Genomic DNA, 27,128 nt, shown 5'->3' with positions numbered 1-27,128 from the left:
GGAGATTCTTAACTCACCTTTTGTCTAAACCAGAAAATCCCAAATGCTAGAAGGGCAGTGTTAGCTGTTCCTCACCACTAGGGGGAGTAGCCCAAGGAGTTGGGCGAGTGGCCGAGTCATCCTTGAAGATTTCACCCCCGGCCCAAGGATGCTGATTGGTGACCCATATGCAAACACAAGTAGTCATTTAAAAAATTCTATGGTGCTGCCTCCAAAGACCTCTCCCCGGATCTCCCCGACAGCAAATCCAAAATGCGCCAGTCACATCAAAATGTATAAACCATTCCTTTCTTTATTAAACATAGCTTGCAAGTGATAAATATTACAAAGTTTTTTTTTTAATCCTTTCTCCAAAAATTAGCTTATTATTATTATTTTTAATCAGGTCACTGCATAATCAATTGGCAATATTTAAACAGCTTTTTTTCTTCCTTCCTTCTCCTTTTAAACCGGATTTTCAAAAACACAATGCGGAAAATTAAAATTAAAAGCCCTCTTAAAATTGTGCAAAAGGCCCGATTTCCACCAAGGTCCCCCCCTTCACCCCGATAATTTGCAGCTGCAATTCTCTCTGACCCCTCCTGAGCTCAGCTATCTCTCGCTGCCCCGGGTTTCAAATTGGTGTGTGTGTGCGCTAAGCCTCGTGAATCTTTTGTCTTTGTAACACACGCACACCCTGCTCCTGCAACGGAACGACTCGTGGTGCCGTGAGCCCCTCGTGCTGTGGGGACAGGGAATCGGTGCCCCCCCCCCGGCTGTTGCCGGACTTCCAGCTCCCATCAGCTTCAGCCCGTGCGCCAAACGGCCAGGGATGGTGGGAGCTGCGTTGCAGCAACATCTGGAAGGCCATAGGTTCCCAACATCTGGAGGGCTGCAGCTTCCCACCTGAGCTAGAGGAATTGAAGGCTGAAGAGGGAGAATGGCAAAATGGGATGTTTTTGGGGGGTGGGGAAGAGAGGAAGAAGGGCCTCTCTGGCAAGTTAGGCCCTTGATCTGATAGCCGGCAGCCCCGGCAAGGGGACAACCATTGCTCTTGACCCGAAGAGATAGGGGGGTGAAGCTGAACCCTGCCTCTGTAACATATGGCTGTAGGACGGTTGCAACTGACCTCCCCGGATTTGCTGTGATCCTTGCAGGAGATATCATGTTGTGCTGGGGGGGGGGACCCCAATGAGACACAGGATCCACAATGGGAGTGTGGGGGGAAAGAGAAGGTGGAGGTTGAGTAGGGGGGAAATTATGACCGTATTAAGAGGTGGTGGCTGGTTCCCAAGAACTAGAGTAAGGTTGACTCATGGTCAACAGCCTGGTGCGAGGAATGGTGAGCATGGCTGCAGGTCGAGAGGGTACAGAAAAAGAGTTGGCCAAGGAAGAAGTGCTCAGGTGAGGGAGGGCACCAGGAGTCTACACCCCACAAGTGGGAATCCTTTGGCCCTCCCGATGTTGCTGAACTACAACTTCCATCAGCCCTAGCAAGCACGGTCAATGGCTAGGGATGGGAGCTGTTGCTTAGCAACATGAGGAGGGACGAAGGATTCCCACACGTTCCTTCCCCACACAGCCGGAACCACCCCTAAGGCGGCAAAGGGACCATCTGATGTTCATCAGGTTGACTCTCCTACCCTCTTCGCAGGAGAAGCCTCTGCATACTTTGCTCAACTGGGGGCGCGGGTTTCTGAATTCAGGCCAGGAGACAGAAGAGGGGGGAATTGGGGCCATGCCATCGGCTGAATGGTTGAGGGAGAGAGGTCTAGGACCAGAGATGTGAAGATGCAGGGTTGTGCTCACCTAAGGTGTACTCAAGAGCAAGCCCGCAGAAATGAAAAGCGGCCTAAGTTGGTCACGTCCATTGCTTTCAATGGGTCTACCCCGAGTAGGAACAGCACTGCATGCAACCTGCACACCAGGAGGGCTACACTCCAGGAAGTATGGGAAGGCGAGAAAGGGCTTTTTGGCTACCATCAAGTCCAGTCAATGTTATCCAGCATGCTGCAGATCAAATGTGGGATGGATCATTAAGTCAGCTCTGGGGGCTCGTCATGTGACACCAAAATTTAAAAACGTGATACTGTTCCACAGGTTACACACACACACACACACACACACACACAATCCTTCAAATCAATGGTGAACACATTCTGGTTTCACAACAGCTTTGCTCAGATTTTCCTCAAAGCCTCTGCACCTGGGGGTTCGAATATAGATTTCCAAGAGAGGTGATATTGGGGTGCATGACAGAAGGTCACAAAGAACGCAAACATAATGGCAGGCTGCAAAAATTACAGCCCTTAAATACTGGAGTCCTCTTGAGTTTAGTAATGTCATAAAAGACTAGAAGTTTGGCTTTATAAAAAGAATCAAGAAGTGAGAACACCGACCAAGAAGTCAGAAAGCTACTCCCAAACGCCCGACTTGGTCCAAAGGGAAATGAAATAGCATTGGGAAAAGGAGCCATACTTTCCCCGGAGTGTTAGGAATCAGACGCCCTGGAATCTTAAGGGCAAATAAACAAAAGGCATTAGGAAGGGCCGAACAAGATGCGAAAGCAGCACACTTTGGTCCATTTCTGGAACTGTTGTAAGAGACAAGGCCCACTTCTTGAAGAGCCCTCCATAAGAGGGTCAGACAGCTCGTAACGATGGCCCTCAATTAAATTGGTGGGGTTGACAGTTAAGGAGAGACTCTACTCAGAACGTACTGGCATGCAAAGACTTCAGGCTCCCAATTAAGATGGGACAAGACCTTTAAGCGGCTCTCTTCACACTCAACGGATCTCAAAGATACTGGAGTGCTTGCCTTTCGTAGAGAATCTATTACACCTTTCCATCCCCAGGAAGCTGAACCTGACGGAGGTTTCGTACGAGAGACATTAAGCCCGATATTCCCCACTGCGCTGATGGGCTTTGAACTTGTTTGGCATTGGCCGGTTGACGTGGAACGAGTCACATTCTCCCTTCCTGTATGTACATGCATGCACACTCACACTTATGGGTGAAAAGCTTAGTGAAGCAGAGTACAATCTCTGCCTGCCTGGACAGTGGAAACCTGCGCAGGTGTGCTGGAACCATGAGGGATAGATGCACGGTCCACATAATAAAAAAAAAACAACCCAAGATTTTCAGGAACTCAAATCCTGGATGCACTTTCTTGGGACACAGGGGAAAGAATATCAAACAGTCCCTAGAATGTCACTAATATTTCAGAGTGGGGTTTTTGGGGGGCGGGGATGATAGCAAACGGATCACTGAGAGGCGGAAGGAATGAAAGGTGATGAAGCTGAGAGGGGGGTCAGCAAATGGTTGAAAGGGGAGATGCAGGGAGAAGTACCGTCTCCCCCTGGAAATTGGGGTCGGTGGGAGCTGAGTGTCTGGACGCCGGATGAGGAACAATCGAGAGAAGTGTATGCTGTCTCAAGCCTAAAGCATTCGTTACAAACAGTGCAAATACATTGATAGTTTAATACTAGTATTTGTTTTGATTCCCCCGTTTGTGAAAACTTGGGATTGGGGGGGGGGGTTACAGGGATGGGGATGGAGCCCCTGGGCCTGTGGCCTCTACCAAGGCTCAAAGTCCGTGTGCATGCTGGTAGTTTGTGGGACTCCTTGCTTCTGACACAAGGGAAAGAAAAGGCACCTTTTTGGGGAAATGATGGCTACCACCAAGTCCGTTTCAGCTTTTTTTTGGGGGGGTGCGGGTGGGTAACGTGTGGGGCGGGTGACATGAGCTGCATAGCGCCCCGCCCCAGCCTCCTCCCTCCCCCCCCCCGATCTCCAGGAAACTGCCTTTTGCACATTTTAAACGCCGTACACAAAGAAGGTCACACTACAAAAAGGACGTTAAACAACTTTCACAATATTCATGGCTAAGCTGTCTTCTCTTTTTGTCGTTTTTGTTTTCTCTACACAAATGTACAATTTACCCACCCCGGTTTGTTTGTTTTTTGTTGTCGGCTTTTCTGTACCCCCGCCCCCAAACTTCTTTTTTTTTCAGTTTTCGTTTTTTTTTATTTTTAAATGTGTCAAGAAATAGCTTATATACAACGAAGAAAAGTCTTTAGTTATAACGTTTCGGCAGCAAGTATTGTTAAGCTAAGAAGAGCTCGTCGGGGGTGGGGGAGGAGAAAGGGAGCAAAAAAAAAAAATGGGGGGAAGGAGAGGAAATCGAGGTTGTGGGGCGGGGGGAGTGAAACAGAGGCCAAGGGAGGCGAGTTACGCTTCTCCTCCCACCCCCACCCACCCCGATGGAAGAAAAGCGGGAGAAAAATAAAAACAGCATCAACCACAAAGCACGTATGACTAATCTGGAAAAGAGAGAGAGGAAAAAAACCCATAAGATGGAAAAGGAAACCCTTAATTCTGTACCATGAAAAAGGATGGTTTTCTACATTACACCCCCTGCCCCCTCAGAAAAACAAAGAGAGAAATGGGTTTGTGTGTGTGTATGTGAGAGAAAGACATTTGTCGGCTTTGGGAAAGCAGGAAGATGGGAATCAATCTTAAAGTAAGGGATTTATGGGGCGGTTGGAAAGGAGGGAGGTTGTGTGTCCACCGCAGGCAAATATTGCATCCTGGGAAGGGACGCTGTTGTAAAGAGGGGGATTGAGGGGGTGGGGAGCCAAGCCCCCCCCCCAACCTGCTCCAAATTGGCTGAGTAGGTCCAGCCACCGGGCAGAAGTGCCAAAGGGCCATGATCCTGCTCTATGCTAAAGAGGCGCGCTCCCGGGGGAAGCGAAAGTGGAGTTACCTGCCTGAGTGCGCAAAGTAGGGCAGTCTCCCCACTCTCCCCTATAGAAATGCCCCCCTCCATTCTTCCCCTCTCTGTGCTAAAGAGAGAGAGAAGAGGTGAAGAAGAAATCCTTCCTAGATCAGTGCCTTTCCCTCATCCCAAAACACCTGCTTCCAAAAAAAGAAAAATGTTTGCCAACCTGGAAAGTTTGAGCCAGGAGCGAATTTATTCTGCAAGGAGGCTGGCTGCTAATCCCACTGGGAAGACCCTCTTCTGGGGGAAGGTGAAAAAACTCCAAGTGTGGTCCCCGGGCTGGTCTGCTGAGCAGACTCAAAGCTCCTTTGGAGAGGGACATTTTGCAGGCAGGGCAAAAGGTGGTCCCAACAGAAAGAGTGTGGAAGAGAACAAGTTCTGGCTGGATGATCTACAACAGCAAACTTTGGGTCGTTGCTAGTTTTTAGAACAGCCCTGGTGGGTGGGAGATGACTTAGGTTCATTCATTCATTTCAAGGAGCCTCATCGGAGCAGAACTTTGTTGGGGGTCACCCTTTGGGGTAGGAAAAGACCGGCAGGAGCCAGAGAATGAGAGAAGCACTGATTCAATAGGCAGGATTCTTCCAGGGGGTGGGGGAAGTCCTCTGCCCTACTGCCAAAGCCATATATGCCACCCCAGTGTGGTGATGGCGGTGGGGAGGGGGGGGAATGGCTAATCCTTGCCCTCCCACCCCAAAAACTCCAAAGTAGTGGCTGGTTTGCTACCATTCAATGCTTGCCAACAAAGCCTCTGCCTGGGCCCTGAAAGGCAGAGGCAATAATTATTGCACATTTCTTACATCACCGTATTATTTTTTTAATAGAAAACAACAACACAAGACCAAAAGGATACCCGCCCCCTCCCCAATAACACTAGGTGGCTGGAACTGGTTCACACCTGGCAACGCCCGATTCTAAAGGGGGAAGGGGTGCGGGGAGGACAATGGCACTTGTTTTGGGGTGAGGGAAGATAGTAGATCCAATTTAAGCAAATTGGGGAGGGTGGGCGAGGGGTTGGGCAAGGAAGGGTGTAGCACGTGGAGGAGATATCTGAAGACGCAGCCAAACCTTTTTTTTTTTTTTGTTTCCAAAGGAAACCTTCCTTCCGGAATCGCGACAGTCGGAAGGATCCTGGAGCAAAAAGAAAAAGCTTTCCAGGGAAACGGAAACTATTGGTTTGCGTGTCTAGCGTGTGTGTACATATGCATGTATATATTGATAGTTAACCTTGTGGCCCACAAAGATGCGGCCAGACACCATCTCCCACCAGCCCCAAGGAGCTTGGACCATAAACCAGGGATGATGGGACAATTGGCCTGGCAACATCAGAGCGGGGGAACCCCAGAGTTAGCTATCCCGATCTACACACACCTGCAATGCTAAGCTGCTGCTAGCTTCTGAAAAGTATCTTGTAGCCCCTCCCAACGCATGGGCAGTTCCCCCCACCTCTGTTTCTTTGTTAAGTGCTCAGTGATTGGGGGGGGGGAGAAGAGAGGAAGCACATGCGTGGGGAGGGGATACCACAGACCTGGTGGGGAGTGCTGGCTGGGATGCCTTTGTGCGCGCGTTCAGGGGGCTTTGGGGTCCTTGATTCAGTGCTTCCGAAAGGGGGACGTGAGTGAAAAAAGACCAGCGGGGAGGGGGAACCCCGGGAGGGAGAGAGGGACGCTCCCCTTCCCTCCCCATCGCTTCAGACTGGATACACGACTGGAGGAGCAGAGCAGAAAAAGCAGAAAATTTAAACAAAGCAGAGCAGGGTGGAGTACAGCTCAAAGAGCTCCTACAGCCGCCTGGGGTGTGACTGAGCAATTCGCTCTCCGCTCGCGAGGGTCCGATGTCAGGGAAACGCCTCTGGGGCTGATCTCGAGGGCTCGGGTGGCAGTGGCGGACCTTGAAACATTTGGCGCTCTCTCTCTCTCGCTGAAGCTCCCCCAGCAACTGAAGGGTGGGCAGAGAAGGCCGGTTACACGTCCTGGTATCTTCCGCCGACACAACACTGCAAGATGTTCCTGGCCTGTCAACGGCAGCCTTCGCGGCACGAGCGGCACAGGAGAGACGAGCGAAGAGATGGCTCCGCGGAGAAACATTTTGGGGAACCGACGTGATGCCTGGAGCTCCTTTGGTCTGGGAAAGGGGTGGTGTAACAGAGACTGGACAGGGTGGCAGGCTTGGGGGAAGCCGACAGGTCAGAGGGATGAAGAGAGCCAAAGAGCGTTTGAAAGCACCCAGCAGAGTTCGTCTTCGGAGGCCCGTCTCCAAGGGTGTAGGCGGTGTCTGTTCCCTGGCACGGACGTTTCAGAGACGCGTGCCCTGCTCTGCCAACGGCCAGCTCATGCCCCTCTAGCCCACTCCTTTGGAAACAAAGAAACCCACCCAAACCAGGGATGACTCTCTGAGACGCCGTCGGCTTCCAGGGCTGTGCCTTCTAGATGGTCGGTCACACCCATGGGGGTGGCCTACACCTCCTCACCTTGGGGTGCCCCTGGAACAACTCTGCCGAAAGCCCTGACTCAGCCCCGATCAGCTTTCGGGAGGAGGAGCCTTTCAAAGTCTCAAGAAAGATTTCCTTTTTTAAAAAAAGAAACAAAAAAAGAAAAGGTGCGCTCTCTCTCTCTCTCTCAGCCGTCCGTTTTAAGCCAAAGGGAAATAAAAATAAGAACACAACAAGTTTAAAAATTCTACGCGTTATCATTACAAATTAAAAAATAAAATAAAAGGGAGCGTAAAACAAAGCATTAACATAGTGTATAGTGCAGGATCCAAGCAGACGCGTTCTGACCTCGAGAACGGAGCGAAGGAGGGAGGGACGGGGGCGCCTGGCCTCTCCCCGCAAACAAAATCCGGAGATGAGAAGAGAAGCGGGAGGGAGAGTTGGTTCCGGAAGAGGGCAGGTCACTGAAGTGTTTTTGTTTTTTTTAAATGTTCTTGTCTTTTTTTCTCATTTTTTGTGGTTTTTTTGTCGTCTTCTTTTTTGTCTTTTTTCGTTTTTTGTCTTTTCCTCCACATATGGTAGGCACCAGTACAGGCACTGCATGCGACGGATGAGGGGGGGGGCAGGTGGGTGGGGAAAGGGTGGGGAGGGGGGCGCAGCTGGCGTTATTTCTGCCCGCTGATGGACTGCGATATAGAGCGTGGCGGGATCATATCTAAAAGGTACTCCCGCTGCCGGTCCGCCAGGCTCGACGCTTTGTGGCCCCCGATCCCGGCGTTCAGGTAGGCGATGTTGACACCTGGGAAGAGGAAGAGGTAGGAACGTTTCTGCTATGAGGCACAAGCAGCCGATTCCTCTCCTGGGAATGTGTCTCATGTGTGGGTGGGGAACCGCAGGGCCAGGGGCCAAATGCAGCCCCTCCCAATCTCATCGCCAGCCCCGATTTCCACCCTTCTTTTGCCTGGCTGAAACGTGCCCCCTTTGCATTTCCTGTCTTTTTTAAAAAAGAATATTTTTTTTAAAATTTCCGATATACAACAATTATAGAAAAGAGCAAAAAGATACAAGAACCCCAACTCGACTCCCACTCCCCACTCCAGGATAGATCCATCTAGTTAAGTTTGCTAAAGTCCAATCTGTGATTGCAGTAGCTGCCATTCTTCAGGGGTATTGGCAAAGTAGTCTATAAAAGGATGCGATATTTCAACAAAATCGTCCACGTCATTTGCATTATTCACTGTGTGTAAGAGAGAGAGACTGATTCCCCACTTGCGCCAAGGCACAGGGATTTATGTCTCTGTGTGTCTTGCAATACACTGGTTTTCCCTTCCAACACTATCTGGCCCTCACTATGATGGATGCCCCCTGGCCACCCAAAAACTCCCCCCCCCCAATCTGGGCAACTCTCTTCCAGGGGCTGAATGATCCCTTCCTGTGGGACCTCTGCTGGGATCGGCTGGCAGAGGGCCGGATATATATTGAGGCAGGGTCCTCTGCGCATCTCTGCCCCCACCCCCCAAATTCTGGAAGACTCTACCTGGCATGCCGAGAAGGCCTCCCGCCACAGAAAGCTGCGGGGCCTGCGCAAAGTTGGACAGCATGGAGCGGGCCGAGGTGGGGATCCCACGCTGCAGAGTGCTCTGGGGTTGCGGTGCCTGGAGACAGAAGGGGGGGGGCAGAGGAAACAGAACATCAGGAAAATGAGTGGGGCACAAACAAATAAAAGTATCGGGTCCAAACTCCACTCAGTGTTTAGGGGCTTCACAGTGCTGATTTGGAGATTCATTTTCTGCCGACAAGAATTACTCAGCACGCAACCAGACGTGTTTTGAGTGGACAGGAATAAGACGACGGTGTAGTAATTTTGTGTGGAGGGTTAAGATCAATGTTTGCATAAGACACGCAGGGTTTTCAAAGCTCTGCTGCATTTGGTTTTTCAATAATACTATTGCTACTCAATTTAGCAAATACATCCAATAAAGGAGGCGTGATTGCTGGAACTGGTGGGGAAGAAGGAAGGGAACCAAAAGTAAGTGGAGCCAATGGCAGGCAGAGCCAAACCACCCCTGGACCGGTTGTGAAGGCAGGCAGGTAGGGGCTGGCTGAAGCTGGTGGGACAGAACCCCATTCACTTTAATGGACCACCCTCCAGTGTTAGTTCTCTCTCTCTCTCTCTCTCTCTCTCTCTCTCTCTCTCTCTCACACACACACACACACACACACACAATGCATTATCAATTACCTGCCCTTCGCCCTACCTAAGGCCACAGGGTGGGTTAACAACAATTAAAGATTAAAACAAGTTCCAAACAACTGACAATCACAAAAATATGGTAGGAATAATGATGATTATATCATCATTATAAAAACAAACATACACTGAATTCGAAATAATAATAACAAAATTGTCCAGTAGCACCTTAGTATTTTTTATTTTGACTGCATCAGACCAGCACAGCTACCTATCTGAATCTAGATACATTGAATTGTATTACTAGGCGGTGCATTATTAAACTTAATCTATTTTTGGATAGGTTTTTCCAATATTCCAAAACATGGAACTATCGCAGCAGAGAGAGGTGGTATTAAAAAAACTCTGCTGCTTCATACATATCATAAATCACGCATCTCACGATCTCTCAAACCTTCCTTCGCTTCATTTTACCCAGTCCTGTCCGTTTAACTAGCGTTACAGCAGGACCAGCCTGCCGTCCTCCGTTCCTTCTCTGAAGGTTGTGTCAGTGAGCGGCCAGCAAAGTCCCAGAAGCACACCACAAAACTTCTGTGGCTGCTGAATGTTCGGACTGAATGCTCTTCCACCCCACATCACACGAGAACAACCTTTTGCTTTTGAAGGGGAGGGGAATGGGCTACCCGGGAGTCGAGATCAGAAGGTTGTTTGAGGGGAGGGGGTAGCCGAACAGCTGGCGGCTGTGGGATGCGAAAGGGGCCACTTTGCCAGAAGGGGCTGGGCGAGGAAGGGCTTCTCACCTGGCGGAGTGTGTGATGTCGCATGATGCTTTCCTGTTTGCTAACGCTGGACACGCTGGCGGGAGTGGCGGTGGGGGACAACGCTGCCTGCTGCTGCAACCGCTGCTCTATCTCCTGCCGGAGGGAAAAAAAAGAGGCTGGTCATGAGTTGGGCCGTGTGGCTGTCATCTGGCGGCACACAGGCCGCCCACCCACCCCGCAAACAACCTGCATTCGGATGACCCTGCCTGCAGTCCAATATCCACGGCCCGGCTTGTATGCCAGTCACTGAAACTGCCTAGTTTGGTGAGCGCATGAGACGGGCCTTCCAGCTGGTGGGGCTCTCTTCCAGCTAACACTTGCTCAGTTCCGGCATTTGAGAAGGCCTGAAAAACTTAGCTTTCCACTGCTGGTTTTCCTTGGGAGTGAATCCTTGCCGATCTAACCCCCATGCATTCATTTCAGGGGACTGCTGACTCCCCAAACTACAATTCCCAGTACCCCAAGGTGTCAGGGTCGAGAAGAGGAAGGGGAAGCTACAATGACTGTTTCAAAGTTGGTTTCCAAAACACTTTACAGTGGTGCCTCGCAAGACGAAATTAATTCGTTCCGCGAGTTTTGTCGTCTTGCGATTTTTTCCGTCTTGCGAAGCACGGTGTCGGAAAAGTTTTGGAAAAGCTTCAAAAATCACCAAAGTTTTCAAAAACCTCAAAAAAGGCTACCACACCACGTGCTATGAGTTGCTCCTCGAAGTCAAGTCGCAACTGTATTAACGGTGTTAAGAAAAAGGAAATAAACTTGCAAGACGTCTTGCAAGGGGAAATCGTCTTGCGAAGCAGCTCAAAAAACAAAAAACCCTTTCGTCTTGCGAGTTTTCCGTCTTGCGAGGCATTCGTCTTGCGAGGTACCACTGTATTCGTGCTGAATAAATGTGCAAGGGGAAAACACCTGTGAAGAATTCAACAGGGACCTTGTAAAGTTGCCTTATAAAGAGTCAACTGACGACTGGATCCACCTAGCACAGTGCTGCTGACACTGACTAGCTCTCCATGGTTTCAGACAAGGATCTTTGCCCAGCCCTACCCGGGGATGCTGAGGATTGAACCCAGATCTTTCCACATGCAAAGCAGACGCTCTACCACTGAGCTACAGCCCTTCAAAATGTTCGTTGAGCAATGAGGAACATGGGAAGCTGCCTAATACTGAGTTCACTGAGCTCAGTGTTGCCTAAACTGAGGGAAAGCAACTCGCCGAGGTTTGTTCAGGAAACCTCCTCTCAGCCCTTCATGGTGGTGCCATTGGGGAATGATCCTGGCACCTTCTAGTTGCAGAGCTCTGACACTGAGCTATGTCTCTTCTTCAGAGGGACAGGAAGCACGCACCTCTTCCAGTTCACCTGGATTGACCGGGCTTCCCTCCTTCCCTCCCTCCCTCCCTCTGACAGGGTAACAGGGACACACCTGCTCTTGCTGCAGAGCTTTGACAAAGGCGTTCTTCAGCCGGTTGGTGTGCTCAGCCTTAAGCGCCTTCTTCTGGTTGGAGGTCATGCACTGCTCACACAGGATCTTGCCGTTCTTCTCCTGCTTCCAGTGCGGGGTGAAGTCTGTGCGGCACTGGGCGCAAACAAAGGGCTCCACTCGCAAGAGGGAAGCGCAACCTTTGCCTGGGAAGGAGGGGTAGAAGAAGACGCATCACACAAAGGAAGGGGCACCTTTCTCTCAGGAACCGTTCCAGGCCAAGGGAGTGCGGAGAAGACCTCCAGGGTTCAGAATTTCAAGGACTTTTAGCACAAGCTAAACATTCATTTATAATAAGAATAAATAATAAATTGTATTTATACCCCGCCCTCCCCAACCAAGGCCGGACTCAGGGCGGCTAACAACCAATAATAAAAACAATACTTAAAATGCAGCCTCATTTATGCAAAGAAAAAGGGGGGAGGGGGACAAACGCGAGTGAGTGTGGCCCAGTTTGCCTCTATACGCTGGAGCAGAGTAATAATGTGTTTGGATTTTTAAAAGCGTACCAATAACTAAAACAGTTTTATCTGTGACAGGACAGCTCCATCAGGCAAACAGCAATAGGCTAGTTCCCCGTGTACCCTGAATCAGGAGGCATGGGAAACGGGAATTCCAGCTCACTTCCCTCTGGCACCCTCTTTCAACCCAGTTGCACTGCCTATGCTGCAGCCCTTGCCCCCGAGACTGGCCTTTACCTTGGCTGTCAATGACGCTCTGCACCACCTCCTCCAGCCCCACCATGTAGATGAACTCGCTGTTGGCTGCGCTGGGCAGGAAGTGGAGCAAAGGGGCGGGCGGTTTGGGGGGCGGGATCTCCAGGAGGGTCTTTTCCAGTTGCTTGCGCAAGGCGAGCTTGGCGGCCGCCTGGGAGTTGGCGGCGTCGTTGAGCGCGCTGGGGCTGGGCAGGGGCGACGACACCCGGTTCACCGTGCCCGGCTGGATGTGGGAGGCAAGGTTCATGTAGATGGCGGACGACGTGGTGCGCTGGCAGGGGACGGCCGAGCTGGACTGCTGCAGGGGAAAGGCGCAGGAGAGTAGAGGGGGCAAGAAAGAAAATGTTAAAGGTGTGCGGCCCACCAAGGCTTTTCTCTCTGACCTTTGGGACTCTCTCCAGGCCACGCCCCCTTCACTACAGGCCACGCCCCCTCACCAGCAGCCCTGCTTCACACCCTCCTTGAGTGTTTTTGCCTGTCTGGAATGTGGCCTTCAACTGATCACACAAACTTAATAAATAAATAGCTAAAATAAAAATAAATAAATAAATAAATAGGTAAACGACCCCTGGATGGTTAAGTCCAGTCAAAGGAGTCTATGGGGTTGTGGCACTCATTTCGCTTTCAGGCCAAGGGAGCCGGCATTTGTCCACAGACAGCTTTCCGGGTCATGTGGCTGGCATGACTAAACCGCTTCCGGCGCAACAAAACACCGTGACGGAAAATAGAGAGCATGGAAATACTGTTTGCCTTCTCACCGCAGTGGCACCTATTTATCTACTTGTACTGGTGTGCTTTCGAACTGCTAGGTTGGCAAGAGCTGGGACAGAGCAACGGGAGCTCACCCCGTTGTGGGGATTCGAACCACCAATCTTCTGATCAGCAAGCCCAAGAGGCTCAGTGGTTTAGACCATAGGGCCACCCGTTTCCCTTAATAAATAAATAAATAAAACTTAGCTTGCTGTACAAAGGTGATCTATGCACCCATTGCTCGACCCACTTTTGTCTCTGGCCCCTCCCGCCACTGAGGTTACCCTTGTGGAAATGCTATTCTTGGGCTCCACAAAGTCCCACCCCCAGTTTCAAACTGCCGTGTGGGCAAGGTGGCCGTGTAAGAAGATCAGACCCACTGAACCCTCCCACCCTTTCCGGGCTGCTTTACTCACTGGCTGGTAGCTGATGGCGGGGCTCATGCTCGGAGTGGTGGTGCGGATGAGGCCCGGTTTCGGAGGGACACGTTGCCCTTGGAGCTGGGCGGGGTTTGGTGCGATGACGCGCTGCGACATAAGCATGTGGGGGAGGGTCGTGTTGGCGGCGGACCGGATGACGCTGTGACCCTGCTCCAAAGAGGAGGAAAGTGTGTTCTTTAGAGAGATGGAGAGCATGGAACAAAGGCGAGGTTTGCAACTTCTTCTGCGGTGCTGCATCTACAAAGCACATCCCCATGTCATTCCCAGTAGGGCGTACCTGGGACCTGGGGCTCAAAGCAGGTTAGGGAAGGCTGATCTATACCCCACTGGCAGCCTGAACTTGGGACCTCTTGTCTGCAAAGCACGTGCATCCATCCAAACTACAGCTACTATTCTAGCCCTCAATGGATAACAGGCTGATTTAAATCGGAAGCTGCCTTATCCTGAATCCAGGCAGCTCAGTGTTGTTGACGCTGACGGACAGTAGCTCTTTCTCAGCTTTACTTGGGAGATTCAGGTATACAGCAGCTCCCCCTCCCCCTTTCCTCATTGGACAGGTGCCCTAACCCCCTTATCGCCAGGCCAGGCCAGGGCCGTGAGCCAAAAGTCCATTAAAAACCTTTCCCGAAAATGAAAACTGTGCTACTGATTTCCAGTCCTTTGAACTGTGGCATTTTCTACAGGGACAGCCGGAGGCATGGGTGCGCAGGTAGGTCTTCATAAACTGACTTTTGAAGAAAAATAACTTCCCAGGAAAGCCGCCTCTGTGCTGCTCCTGAGTGACTTGGCACGGTTTCCATTCCAGTGAAAAGGGTCATGGCCCCTTCTTCCAACTTGGTGGAGTTTGCACAGAAAAATAAAGGTTAGCACAGCACTGATGGACTTCTGGGAACTGCGACAATGACGCCGGAGGGAGAGGGGGGGATTTCTTGGAAGCTGCTGGACAGACCTATGAAGTAGGGGTGGGCAATTGGATCTGGCTGGCAGGCCAGATCCTTTATATCCCCCTATGCCCCAGTGCATCAAGTTTGACAAGTGGGCGGAGCCACCCACCTGTCAATCAACGGACTCCCCCAGCATGGTTAGAAATCAAACTGAGCAGGTTCAAAGTTCTCGCAAGATGATACTTTCATTTTAATTCCAATTTGCATCTTACGTTTTTCATCATTTGTAGCCTATAGTATTTTAGATGTATGTATGCTTTTATCCCTTGCATTATATTGTATTTTAAGCAAGCATGTGTTTCACTGCTCATGCTTTTATTTCCGGCATGCTCTTAGTGGGTCTGCGAATGCATAATAAAGGATTTGATCTGGTTTGAACAGCACAGGCAAAAGGCTTCCTGGGAACGAGGGGAGCAGTCGATCCGGAAAGGGAGGTAAAGGTATAAGGCCTTTACCTCCCTTATGCCAGATGCTCTAGGGCAGGTGGGCATGTCTAGGCCCAATCAGACTCATGGGATGGAGGTTTGTTGCCCCTGCACTAAACAGAAAAATCCGCTTTGCTGTTCTATGGCAAGGTAGATGAGAAAAGAGGCAGGAACAAATGAGGCACTGCCTCCATTTACAGCCAGGTCCACATCCCAGCATGTACAGTATAGGTATGGCACAGAAAACATTCAACAGGGCCTGAAATAAGCACATGGCCTCGAGGTTCCATGTCCTGCAGCTCAACCAAGAGAGATATGAACCAAAGGGACCTGTGTGGTTCTGTATCAAGCCACTAAGATACTCAGACGTAAGAAGAGCTTGCTGGATCAGGCCAATGGCATTCTTTTCCCCTGGAGAGAAATTGGTAAGCAGGACTTGAGCACAAGACAGCTCTTCTCTCCTGTGGCTTGCAGCAGTGGCTATTCAGAAGCATTCCTACCTCTAACTGTGACTCTGCCCAGTCCTCTTTTTAAATCAAAACTGACTGGAATAAAAAGTTCTTTGGCTGCACAAGTGTGATCGGGGCAGCAGCATTTTGTCTTCAAAAATGCACAGACAGGGGAGAAGATGTGTGGATTTTCCCACTTGGACAACAGTCAAATTAACAAAGCTGGTTATTATATAGAATTAATAGTTTTGGGACGAGCGAATTACGTGTGGCTGATTATGGTGACACCAGGCAGCTTTAGTATATAGAAAAGTGAACACCTTAACTCTGCTCTGACTGTTAACGCTTACACAGCCATGGCTACACAGCCATGGCTCCAGAAATGAGGTGCTCATGAGATGGGACACAGAAGGGGACAGGCCGCCTCTTACCTGTAATGTTCGGAGGTTTTGGGGCTCAACCCCTTGAGCTCCAGGCCGGGAGGGAAGTTTGGACAGAGCCTGCTGTCCGACATGGGCAGGAGATGGCTGGACAATAGATGCTGCGTTTTGGACAACCGGAGTCTAGAGGAGAGAAAGAAAATAGGGAGACTCGAGTAATTGGGATGCTCTAAAGCTCTCCATCTCTGGAGCGGAGTTTTGTTGGCTTAAAGTTGGAGGCAACGTTCACTTTACGCAAAGATAAAACTTACACTTCCGGAGTAATGGGGAGGTGCACCCACTTTGCAATGGTGGGGCAGCCCAGTTAATAGGGCCCTGGACTGCCCTGTCTGTCAGGTCTCAGAAACTGCAGGAGAGCATGCATTGCAGGGACTGGCGATGCCAGTGGAGACTAGTCTGCTTGGGCAAATGGGGCACTGCCCCCCTCCCCAATCTCAGCCAGCCCCCAGCCTCACAACAAGCCCAGGGGGTAGTCTTGGTTGTCCTGTCCCCTCCCCCCATCTCCATTCTACCTTTGTAGAACTCAGCAGGGGGGAGAGGAGGAGGATGGGGAACAAAACTACAATCTGATGGCTCTGCTTGCCACCAGCTCTCTGGTGCCACCTGCTGTTGGGCTCCCTGCCTTCTGCCCTACCAGTCCCCCATGGTCCCTGGACACTTCTGGGTGATGCCTCTGAGAATCTCCGTATACAGAGAGGGAAATCAGCGTCACACACCCACGGTCTCCTTGCTCCAATGAGTAAAGGGTGACGGACGGATCCTATGTGGCAGCTGACATTTCCAAGGCGCAGTGTTGTGCCCTGGTGGGAAGCCTGGGTGCCGTCCTGCGTTTTGCCAGAATGGCCCCACCCAAGCCTTACCTTTTGCACCACGTTCTCCTTCTGCAGCTGGCTCTGCCGTAGCTTCTTCAGCAGCACCAGCCGGGCCTCCTCCAGCCGCAGCTCGTCCCGCAGCTGCTTGATGAGCTGCTGCCTTTCCTCAATGCCTTTGCCCTGTGGTGGTGGTGGTGGAGGAGGAGGAAGGAAGGAAGGTTAAGAGACACTTGCAGTTCGGCTGCCAGCCCACACCCATCAAGCAGGACTGCTTGGTCTGGAAGCACCACTCTTCGGCTGTGGCCACCATGGTCACCACAGCTAGGGATGATGGGGCTCCAGCTCCCATCAGACCTGGGCAGCATGGCCAATGGTCAGGGATGATGGGATTTGCAGTCCATTTGGAGAATGGACACATCCCCTGTCCTGCCAGGAATTATGCAGCTACAATTCTCAGAGGGGTTTAACAATTAATCCCTCTTCTCCGGAAACTGGGAATTGTAGCTCTTGTTATGGGGAACAAGAGGCCTGCGAATGACTCTCAGCTCAAACTGACCCTCAACAAACTACAGCTCCCAGACTTCTTGGGCCAGGGGAGCCATTTTAAAGTGGTGCCACAGCACTTTAAACCTGTTGCATGAATGTGGCCTGCGAAGACACTTGGCTGTGGTAGCTTCAAAATGAGAAACAAACAGCCACCTGAAGAAGCATCCTGTGTGGCCTGAGAGCTTGCACACACTCTTTCGCAGCTTAAGGATGTGCTCAGTCCCTTGGCCTGAGGAGCCACTTACCTTGAACATTTCCAGATTGGCAGCCTTGAGCCTCTCTTCCATGCGGGAACTGGAACGGGGACTGGAGGCCTCATTATCAGAAAGGACAATGATGTCTGGTGAGGGGGTGAGCCGTCCCCTGTCCTGGTCACTGCTGAATTAAAAAAGAAAAGGATGGGGAATTATGAGAAAGATGCTGAGCTGCACATCCATCTCTCTCTCTCTCTCTCTCTCTCTCTCTCTCTCTCTCTCTCTCTCTCTCTCTCAGTGCCCCACAGTCTGTAACGCAGGGAAGGGGACCCTTTGGCCCTTCAGACGTTATTAACGCCGAACATCAGCTGGGAGTCTGACAATGCCTGGAAGGCCTCACAAGTTCTCCATCCCTGTTTTAATTTTTCTGAGTTCAAGAGACATTCCAGCTGGGCAAAAACACTCGAAGAGAGTGAAGCAAGGCCCAGAGAAGGGCAATGCACAGGGAGAGGTGTGTGCCTGGGGAAGAGTCCTGAGGGTCACCTTTTGCCCGAGGCTGCCCAACCCTGATGCAGAAAGCCATTGAGACAACAAACACTGGGGCTCATCTCTACCAAGGACAGATCGTTGGCTCTATAGCCTTCTCTTCCATTTACAGATAGGTAGCCGTGTTGGTCTGCCATAGTCAAAATAATAAAAAAAATTATTTTGACTTCTCTTCCATGTCTATTTCCTTACATTTCTCTGCTGCAATCCTTACTGGGATAATCGATTGCATCGGTGGGTGGACTGAAGGTCTGATCAAGAAGGCTGAATTTGAAAACATCTGACAGTGAGAAAGCAACATGGGTATGCTGGCTGTGTGTGCAGCGAATGTGGCCCCGTGACAGGGACAGGGACCTAGCCTTGAGATGCTCTCAGTGGATACGTCAGAGGCACCACACACTCTCTGACGCCAAGAGCTTTCCTGTGCACATCGTGCAGAATCACAACAGGCTCTAAGAATGTTAATAAGACTCCTGCTGCTGGGATCAGGCCAAAAGGGCCCATCTCGGCCAGTGTCCCACTCTCACAGTGACCAAGCAGATGCCATGGTGGGAAGCTTGCCATAAGGACCCTAGTTCGACGGCCACCTTCCCCACCTGTGATTCAGAGGCATATTGGGCTGGTACACTTCCAGACTGCAGGCCCCATGTGAGTGCTACAGCGTTCAATCCTTCCCCATAAAATAACACAGAAGCCTGTGTTGCATGTAGAAAGCTAGCAAATCAGGGGGAAAGGCTGCAACCCCTTCCTTAGCCATGAATAACACGAGAAGAGCCCTAAGGCTGGATCAGGCAGCCAACCTATTGCCAGCTGAGCTCCATTGATTTTTGGCTGCCCATGATTTCATTGCACTGAAAGAAAACCAGCCTTGCAAACTGTCACTTAAGCTAGTCACCTGTGGCGAGTTAGTGTGGCCTTCAGGCAATCAGAGGTGTGTGTGCGTGTGTGTGACCAAAAATGGCTCCTTTCTGTCACTCCACATATTGCTAGCCTAGCTGAGTAGGAGAGTGACGCTTGTGGATTTGTTTGCAAGCCAGGCTCCTTCCACCAGGAAAGAGGGAAAATTAGCTGCTACTCTTATTCAAACAGGAATAAAAAGTCACATTTTCAAGATCCTGCTTTATATTAAAACTTGGTACAAGAGGGAGACAAGCCAGTGTGTCCTGAATTCAGGGGTGTTTGCTTGTTAACCCCACCAATTAACTGACAGGAGGTCAACCTCTAATCCTCAATTAACATGTAGTTGGCCAATTAATTTGGTTCAAGCAGGGAATTAGATTTTCTAGGAGATGAACAAGCCAGGCACCATGAATATTTCTGGTCCCTGTGAAGGAGCTGAACAACCAAAAGAGGGGCAGGTAGCAACGAGGAAGACTGATTCTAAGGGGAACGCTCCATGAAAAGCCAGAAAGGGCGTGTGGCAAGAAATATTAAACTAGAGAGACTGCAAAATAAAGAAAATGGGAGATATAAGAGAAGCCCCAGAGTTTTCACAAGGAAAGAGGTTATACCTGAACTCCATACTCATCGCAACCTTGGAAAGATTCTCCCTTCCAGGAAGAGATTTGTAAGCAGGGTCTGGGTCAAACGGTGACCTGGAAGTGGAATCGCTGGGCAACCAGGAGCGGCCGCCACTTCCTGTCACTCGGAGACGGGGCGATGTCATCCAGCGGTAACCAAGCGCTGCTGCCATGCTTTATGACATCACACAGGGCTTTTTTTTGTTGGCAATTAACCCCCCTCCCAAAATCAGCATTGTAACAGGAAAATTGTCTCTGCCCTTGACTTTGGCTGACCAATGGGCATTGTGTGTAAATTTATGCTATTGGCACAGTTTATTTTGTGCACACGACTAGGGCTTTTGTAAAATTAAGGCTGGGAGGGTGTGTGTGCCTCAAATACTAGAGAGGAACAGTTGAAAGGGAGGAGCAGAACAACTAGGAATGGGGCTAAAGGAGAGAGGGAGGGCTGGGCAGAGCGTGCTCGTGAAAACGCATATCCCCCCATGCACTAAGCATCAGACACACAGGTGATGTACACATTAGCATACCGAAACATGGGGAGATCATTCTCTCCCTGCCCCCCCCCCCACATTTCAAGTCACATTTTAACACTGTCATACGCAGCTGGCAGGGGTGCCTTCACTTGAAGTGCATTATCTGATTTGTTTCCCTAGGCCTGCAACTCCTCCCAAAACTCCTATTAAGTGAAGCTGTCATCTGAGCATGCTCAATGGCTGTCTCAAATGGACACACCTCACAAACTTAACGGTGAGTTACTTTTTCAAATCGGATGGAAGCAGGTTTGAGGGAAAGCACACCAAACAGCAGGATTTCTCAAGAGAGTACAGGATACATATGGCATGTGGCTTGTGTCATGTGTGCTCGGCTTCAGAAACCAGCAGTGGGAGAGCAGTGGGCGAGGAGTAAAGGGTAATGTGCACACGGCCACATATTCCCTTTGTACTAAGCCTCGAAAGCCACAACTTTTCTGTTTTTACACATTTGCAGCATTCCCAAGAGGACTAGGCGCATGCTCCCACAAAGGAGGGAATTCTGAAAAGGTGGAATTCCATGTTATAAGGAACCCAGTGCAATATTCTACCAACTGATATAGGGGCCATACATTTTCAAAACCTCTGCCACCATGAGGCCCAAACGATGCCCTCCATGCTTTTCAAACTTTTCTCTGACACAATGAGGGATGGAAGCCGGAGGGGCTCTTGTAAGCCTCTAGATGAGAGCTGCACTTCTTAGGATCCTGACAAGAGCAACAGGCCTCGGCTTCAAGGCATTAGCATACACTGTGCCTCAGGTATGAAACTGGAAGACGACACCAGTGCACACACAGAGCTCCGTACAGTCAGAAGACGGACACATTAACTTCAAGCACACTGAAGCTCCACAAGCAATGAGATGGATTACGTTTCGGTATAATGGATTGCATCCAGCCAAATCCTACTCTAGACTAGACCCATCAAAATCACGGCCATGATGAATCCATCAGCGGTCTTACTCTGAGTAGGATTTGGCCTGCTTCAATCCCAATCTGTGTCATAAGCTTTGCCTACTCACTTCATGCCATGAAATCACTTCGTGGTTTATGAAAACTGTAATCGGGTCCTTAGCCTTTCAGTCATCATTTTTTTGTTGAAGCTTTTTTCCCGGGGGAGGGGGGGACCAACTCCTTGCAATTATTTCTTCCTTTGACAGGAATCTTAAGATTTTTCCCTCCCTCTCTCTACAGGAAAGTGGGACTGGTGTGGCCAACGTTGCACAGCTCTCCCCCAGCACAGATGGCTTTATGTCACACTTCAAGAGGGGGGCGGGTGGAACAAAGCGTCAAGCACACTAAACTTTAATCAATCTCAAGCAAGGGAAAATGCCACTCTGAAAGTGAGTGCCTGAAAAGGCTATTTTCAGAACCCATAGGTTCACACAGATCCCGACCTGCTCTGTAACCCTCAGCCTTTCACAGAAAGCAAAGGATTTGCAAGGGGGTGGGAGAACTGTGGCTCTCTGGAGCACGTTGGGAGTCCCCATTCCCATCAGCCCCAGCAGTCAGCATGAGCCAAGGGGTCACCGTGGATGATGGGACTTCAGGCAGACCTGCAGGGCACCATATTGTTGAGTTCAAAAAGCAACCCTCCACTACAACTTCTTCACATGGTGCACAGCTGAGCTATGAACTTGCCCTCACAGAAGACAGTGGTGGCTGCCAACCAGGACGGCTTTAAAAGAGGACTGGGCAAATTCACGAAAGAGAAAGCTATCAGTGGCTACTACCCACAGTGGCTGTGCTCTGCCTCTATGGCCAAGGGCCATAGTGCTTCTGAATCCCAGTTCCTGGAAAATGCAGGAGGGCTGAGTGCTCTTGTACTCGGGGTCCTGCCTGGGGGTTTCCCACGGGGATCTGGCTGGCCACTACGAAAACAGGGCTCTGGACTAGATGGGCCACTGGACTGATCCTGCAGGGCTCTTCTTATGTTCTTTATCAATGCAACACCTGTCCTCCTGCTTCTTAACTTCCATCAGCCCTTACCACTGCCCATGCTAGCTGCCGTCGGCCAGAATCTAACACCCTCTGGAGGTGCACAGATTTCCACGCCCCTAGTGTAAAGAGACTGCGGAGCTTCTCTCCCCACTTCTTTGGGGTCTTGGGGGAAAGGTTGTGTATGCAGAAGTGTTGCTACAGGCATTATTTTACCTAGGGTGGAAAATACAAACTACCCCACTAACCCCCGATTAACACCGAAACACAACTGAGCAAGATCCTCTGCGGCGGATCAGTCCCCCTGGGACTAATCTGTCCAGCTCTTCCAATTCCACCTGCCCCCTCCTCTTGCCTGATGAGAGGGGTTATGGGTTGATGGCTTTAAAAGAGGATTCGACAAATTCACGGAGGAAAGAGGCTACCATCCATAATGGCTATGCTCTGCCTCCTCTAAGCTGCAGGGCCTTTCTGATGTTCTTAGGGGGTCTTCTTTGAGCAGTCGGTAACAGCCTTCTGCTAACCAAGCCCCACACCCCGAGCTCCCCAGAAGATCCTTCTGTTCGAGTGTAAAGGGAACAAGAGGATCATGATGACCAGCGAGCAGGGGCGGAAGAGCAGATGGCAGGCAGGCAGCCTGGGCTGCCGCCATCAGCATTGCCACCCGCCAAACAGAGTGGCACCCGTGGCGCTTCCTGCCTTAGAGACGCTTTGCTCCCTCCCACGGCTGGCACTGCGCCTCTGAGCTGCGCGAGTGAGTCAGGATTTCACATCTTGAGATGGAGCCCATGTCAGTCAAACCTTGGGGCTGGTTGGCACCTGTTCCCTCCCCCTGGACCAGTGATAAAGGCAGGGGCGGGCGGGCAGATGGAAGGATGTAGCGAGGTCCCCATGCACTGGGGACGAAGAGACTATGGGTGCAGCATCCTGGGAGAACAACCGTTCGCAGTTGGCCAGTGTGAGAACAGGACTAGAGGGGCCACTGGCCTGATCCAGCAAGCAAGGGCCCGTGCTTTTATGCAATGCCCACTGAGCACAGCATTCAAAACAAAGCTATCAACTCAAGCAAACCCTTTCAGCAAAATACCAGACCAGCTGAGATTTCGCTAAAGAAGAACTAGCATAGGGGTGCTGATGCCAGACCAGCCCAGGACCTTTTGCCACCTGAGGCAATGGACAAGGTGGCAATGTCTCCCTTTCGCGCGGAGAAACCAACTGGAATGGCTCTTCCTCTGCTACTGGCAGCATGACTGAACTAAGCTAGGATATGGCTGGGGGGTGAAGGGAAGAGCTGCAGCTCGGTGACGGAGCACCAGCTTTTTGTGCAGAAGGTCGTGCGTTCAATTCCCAGCATCTCCAGGTAGGGCCGGGAATGCCCCCTGCTTGAAACCCCGGAGAGCCACTGCCAGTCAGTGGAGACAATATTGTGCTAGATGGACGAAGGGCCTGATTCGGTATGAGGCAGCTTCCTATGTCAGCTTCCATGTGAGGGCACCGCGTCAGCTCAGGGGTGCAGTGTGTGGCCCACACAGGAGGCATGACTCTGTCCCCTTCCAGGACCTCACTGCTATTGCCCAGCCTGAGACAGTCTGTTCCATGTCCTTTTTAACTGTTTTCGTTTGTTATTATGCTATGCATTTTTGTGTTTTTATATTGCAAACTGCCCTGTCATCTTCGGATGAAGGGTGGTATAGACATTTACTAAATAAAATAAAATAAATAAATAAATAAATAAAATAAATAACGGTAGGGCTGGAGATATGTGCGTGCGCACACACGCACACGTGTCTGTGTAAGAGAACACCACGTGAAATGAATTATATAAAAGCCACAACTTGAGAGACATTTCATAGCATATTGGAATCAGGTGAAATTGACAAAGGATGGGTGTCAAAATACTGGCTCTGGAGGGAGCCCCTTGGGTCTTATACAAATAAGTTCTACTCAGAGTAGTCCCACTGAAATTAATAAGCCTGACCCAGATCCATTAACACATCTGCTTTGTCAATTACTGTGTTCCTCTGAAGAAGAAAAAAACTGAACAGAAAGTGATTGGCAACAACTCCCCTCAGTGCCTTTGGGAAAAGGGAAGGCCTAGGAAGGGGCACCCAAAGCAAATAAATTAAATATGCAGACCGCAATTATTGTAAGTGTGGCTATTCTAAAGTGATGAGTTAGATTTGCATCATTAAAGAATCTCATCTAGTTAGGAACATGGGAATCTGCCACATCAGGCAGGTCAGACCTTTCGTCCATCGAGCTCAGTGCTGTCTACACAGGCTGGCAGTGGCTTGCCAAAGTTTCAGACATGTAATGTCCACAGTCTTAAGACATTCCACACGGTTGCACAGTATTGACAAGAACAAAAAGGGGAGATAAATAGATCCTTGAGCCAAGGGTCCTTCTTAATGACAAATATGAAACTCCATCCATACCAATTCATGTTTTGCTGCTTTGTTCTTTTTAGATGACACGCAAAGACATACCTCTTTTGCCAAACATTTGGAGGAAGAGGGTAGTATGGTTTGGATGGATTTGATGAATTTCTCCCCCAACTGTACTGTCATTTTATGGTGCTGCTTTTTAAAAAAAAACGTTGCTGTCATTTCCATTATTTGCTCATTATTACATTTGTATTGCTCTCTCCCCTCCACAAGGAGCTCAACGTGGCCTATGTGGGTTTCTCCCTCCTCGTTTTGTCCTCACAAGAACCCTGGAAAGTAGGCTGAGAGATATCAACTGGCCCAATGTCACCCCAGTGTGTCTCATGGCTGAGTGGAGGGTCTGAACCCTGGTCTCTCCCAGGTCCTAGTCCGACACTGTCTGACCGCTACACCCCACTCAGTGTACTGAAGTTTTTATTTTATCTTCAGTACAGAGCCCTATGACTGTAGAATGAAAGGTGGAATAGATATTCATTCATTCATTCATTCATTCATTCATTCATTCATTTACTGGCTCGCTCCACTCACCAACCAAGACCCCCTGCCACTCCCCCACATTAACTCCCTAGTGCTTCCTTTCCTACCCCATGCAACCACCAAACTCAATTTTCTTGGTCTCTTTGGTTTTTCTTCATGGAAACCCAGGATAAGGCACTACAAATCCTCCACTGGGGCTGCATGATGACAGCCTTACATATTTATGTATATAGGAAGATATACACGCAAACACAAGAGGGCTCCCTACCTTCTCTTTGCGCTCATGTCCACTGGCTCCTCATTGATGTTCTCCTTCCCCGGCCTCCCCGAAGACCGGCTGTCCGTGTGGGGCCTCATGTTCCCATTCAGCTTCTCCTCATAGACCTTCAGGCCGTCCTGCTTGACGGGCAGCTCATGGGGCACCTCGATGCCCGCCAGGTCCTTCCTCTTGAGCAGCGCCAGCATCTTGAGGCGCTCCATGGCCTCATGCCCTTCCATCTTCAGCCTCTTGGCCAGGACGTCATCCCGCTCGTCGGCTTGGTCCAGGCTCCGCTTCAAGAGATTCAGGCGCAGGGCGTCCTCTGTCATACGGTCCATCCTGCCATGGTAAGGGAGAGCAGAGAATACGGTCAGGGGGGAAACAAGGATGGCAAGGATGTGACACTCAGTATCACACCTCCAAAGCCAGGAATGGGGAACCTGTGGCCCTCCAGATGTTGTTGGACTACGGCTCCCATCACTCCTGACCATTGGCCATGCTATTTGGGGATGGGTGAGAGTTGGAGCCCAAGAACAACTAGAAGGCAACAGATTTCTGAGCCCTGACCAATCAGTAGCTATTGGCCACAATGGCTAAAAATGGACACCCCCCCCAAAGTGCAGAAGAAGTCAACCTCCATCCCCTCCCTGCTTGCTGGCTTCCCAGAGGCATCTGGTGGGCCACCGTGCAAAATGCCATTTGCATGGGTATGGTTTGAAGGTACACGGGTTCCGCTTTGCAGAAGTAAATCAGGTCTGGGTCTGGTCTGTGCCTGAATGGGATACCTCCTGAGAACCACATGCAAGCTGCCTTGGGTTCCAAGACTGGAGGAAAGGCAGAATATAAATAGAGGAAAATGAATGAATAAGGAGAGAGGAGTTTTCAAGGAAACTAGCAGTTTTCAAGTTTCTTTCATTTCTAATCCTTAGTTCAGTTATTTTAACATTGGTTTGTGATTTGCCTTCAGGAAAACTGATCAGAATTCTAGTGTGAGCTGCTCCCAGTATACAGTTTTGTATGCAACTTTGCCTAATACACACGTTTGCAAAGCAGCTTCCCCTAATATGCATGCCTGTATATTATTTTCACTGACAGATGTATTTTTATGCGCACTTGACCCCACTTGCCCAGAGAACTGTGTTGCAAAATTCAGCAAGGTGTGAATTTTGCAGGACGGCTGTTTTGATTCACGTATTGTTTCAGAAAGTGCAATTTGGGTACTTTCACCTTTAAATGCGAACCAAACAGAATTTGTCCCTCATCCCTAATGGCCACTCCCCCCTCCCCTCAGAAAAAGTAAAATACAGTTCTTCGGACATGTACTGACATTTGACAGCCATGCTTGCAAGTCCTTAGAAGACACTAATCCACAAAAATATCTCACTATATCACTTGCCCACATATTTTTAGGCACTCAGCAGTCTAAATGAGTGAAGCTTCTGCTGGAAGCAACCACTTGTTTGCCATAGATGAGCCAAGGTGATACATATGGCTGAGAAGCTTTTGAGAAGAATGCTAGTCCTGATACACTGTCTGATTTCCTTTATAGAGAATTGTTGGGTTCCTCATGGACTGGAATGGGAGTTCGGACATTTACAGTGGTGCCTCGCAAGACGAAATTAATCCGTTCCGCGAGTCTCTTCGTCTTGCGGTTTTTTCGTCTTGCGAAGCACGGCTATTAGCGGCTTAGCGGCTATTAACGGCTTAGCGGCTTTGAGAAAAAGGAAACAAACTTGCAAGAACTCGCAAGACGTTTCGTCTTGCGAAGCAAGCCCATAGGGAAATTCGTCTTGTGGAACGACTCAAAAAATGGAAAACTCTTTCGTCTTGAGCATTTTTCGTCTTGCGAGGCATTCATCTTGCGAGGTACCACTGTATTACTTTGTGCGTGGCTGTATATGATGTGGATAAATGAGTAGCTTTAAAAAGCAGCTTGCTTTTACAGTGACATTTGAGACAGGATTTTGAGGACAGAAGTGTAGAAGACTCAGAATGGGTGTATCAGAACTAGAGATGTCAG

General features: G+C 50.0%; 1 protein-coding gene and 1 long non-coding RNA gene across 9 annotated transcripts in view; one reads left to right on the top strand and one right to left on the bottom strand.

Moving 5' to 3' along the window:
• Positions 1 to 27,128, top strand: part of LOC309520731 — a 130,350-nt gene that overhangs the window by 9,710 nt on the left and 93,512 nt on the right. The window lies entirely within an intron of this gene.
• GATAD2B (GATA zinc finger domain containing 2B) overlaps positions 270 to 27,128 on the bottom strand; it is a 66,808-nt gene continuing 39,949 nt past the window's right edge. For 3 of the 7 annotated variants that reach the window (XM_082202208.1, XM_082202209.1, XM_082202210.1), the window contains exons 2-11: positions 25,118 to 25,447; positions 17,444 to 17,576; positions 16,701 to 16,832; positions 15,832 to 15,963; positions 13,559 to 13,729; positions 12,375 to 12,690; positions 11,620 to 11,822; positions 10,181 to 10,294; positions 8,727 to 8,844; positions 270 to 7,988 (exon numbers count right to left, since the gene is read on the bottom strand). In XM_082202208.1, coding sequence (XP_082058334.1) covers positions 7,855 to 7,988; positions 8,727 to 8,844; positions 10,181 to 10,294; positions 11,620 to 11,822; positions 12,375 to 12,690; positions 13,559 to 13,729; positions 15,832 to 15,963; positions 16,701 to 16,832; positions 17,444 to 17,576; positions 25,118 to 25,446 — 1,782 coding nt within the window. In that variant the 5' untranslated portion in view covers position 25,447 and the 3' untranslated portion in view covers positions 270 to 7,854. Of the gene's footprint in view, positions 7,989 to 8,726; positions 8,845 to 10,180; positions 10,295 to 11,619; positions 11,823 to 12,374; positions 12,691 to 13,558; positions 13,730 to 15,831; positions 15,964 to 16,700; positions 16,833 to 17,443; positions 17,577 to 19,449; positions 19,647 to 25,117; positions 25,448 to 27,128 lie in introns of those variants that run through there. The other 4 variants (XM_082202206.1, XM_082202207.1, XM_082202211.1 and 1 more) reach the window with 4 other exon arrangements.

Source organism: Podarcis vaucheri, assembly GCF_965113315.1.
Source record: "Podarcis vaucheri genome assembly, chromosome: 16".
Lineage (NCBI taxonomy): Eukaryota > Metazoa > Chordata > Lepidosauria > Squamata > Lacertidae > Podarcis > Podarcis vaucheri.
Note: the sequence above shows the minus strand (reverse complement) of the source record. Positions and strands in the feature narration are given on the sequence as shown.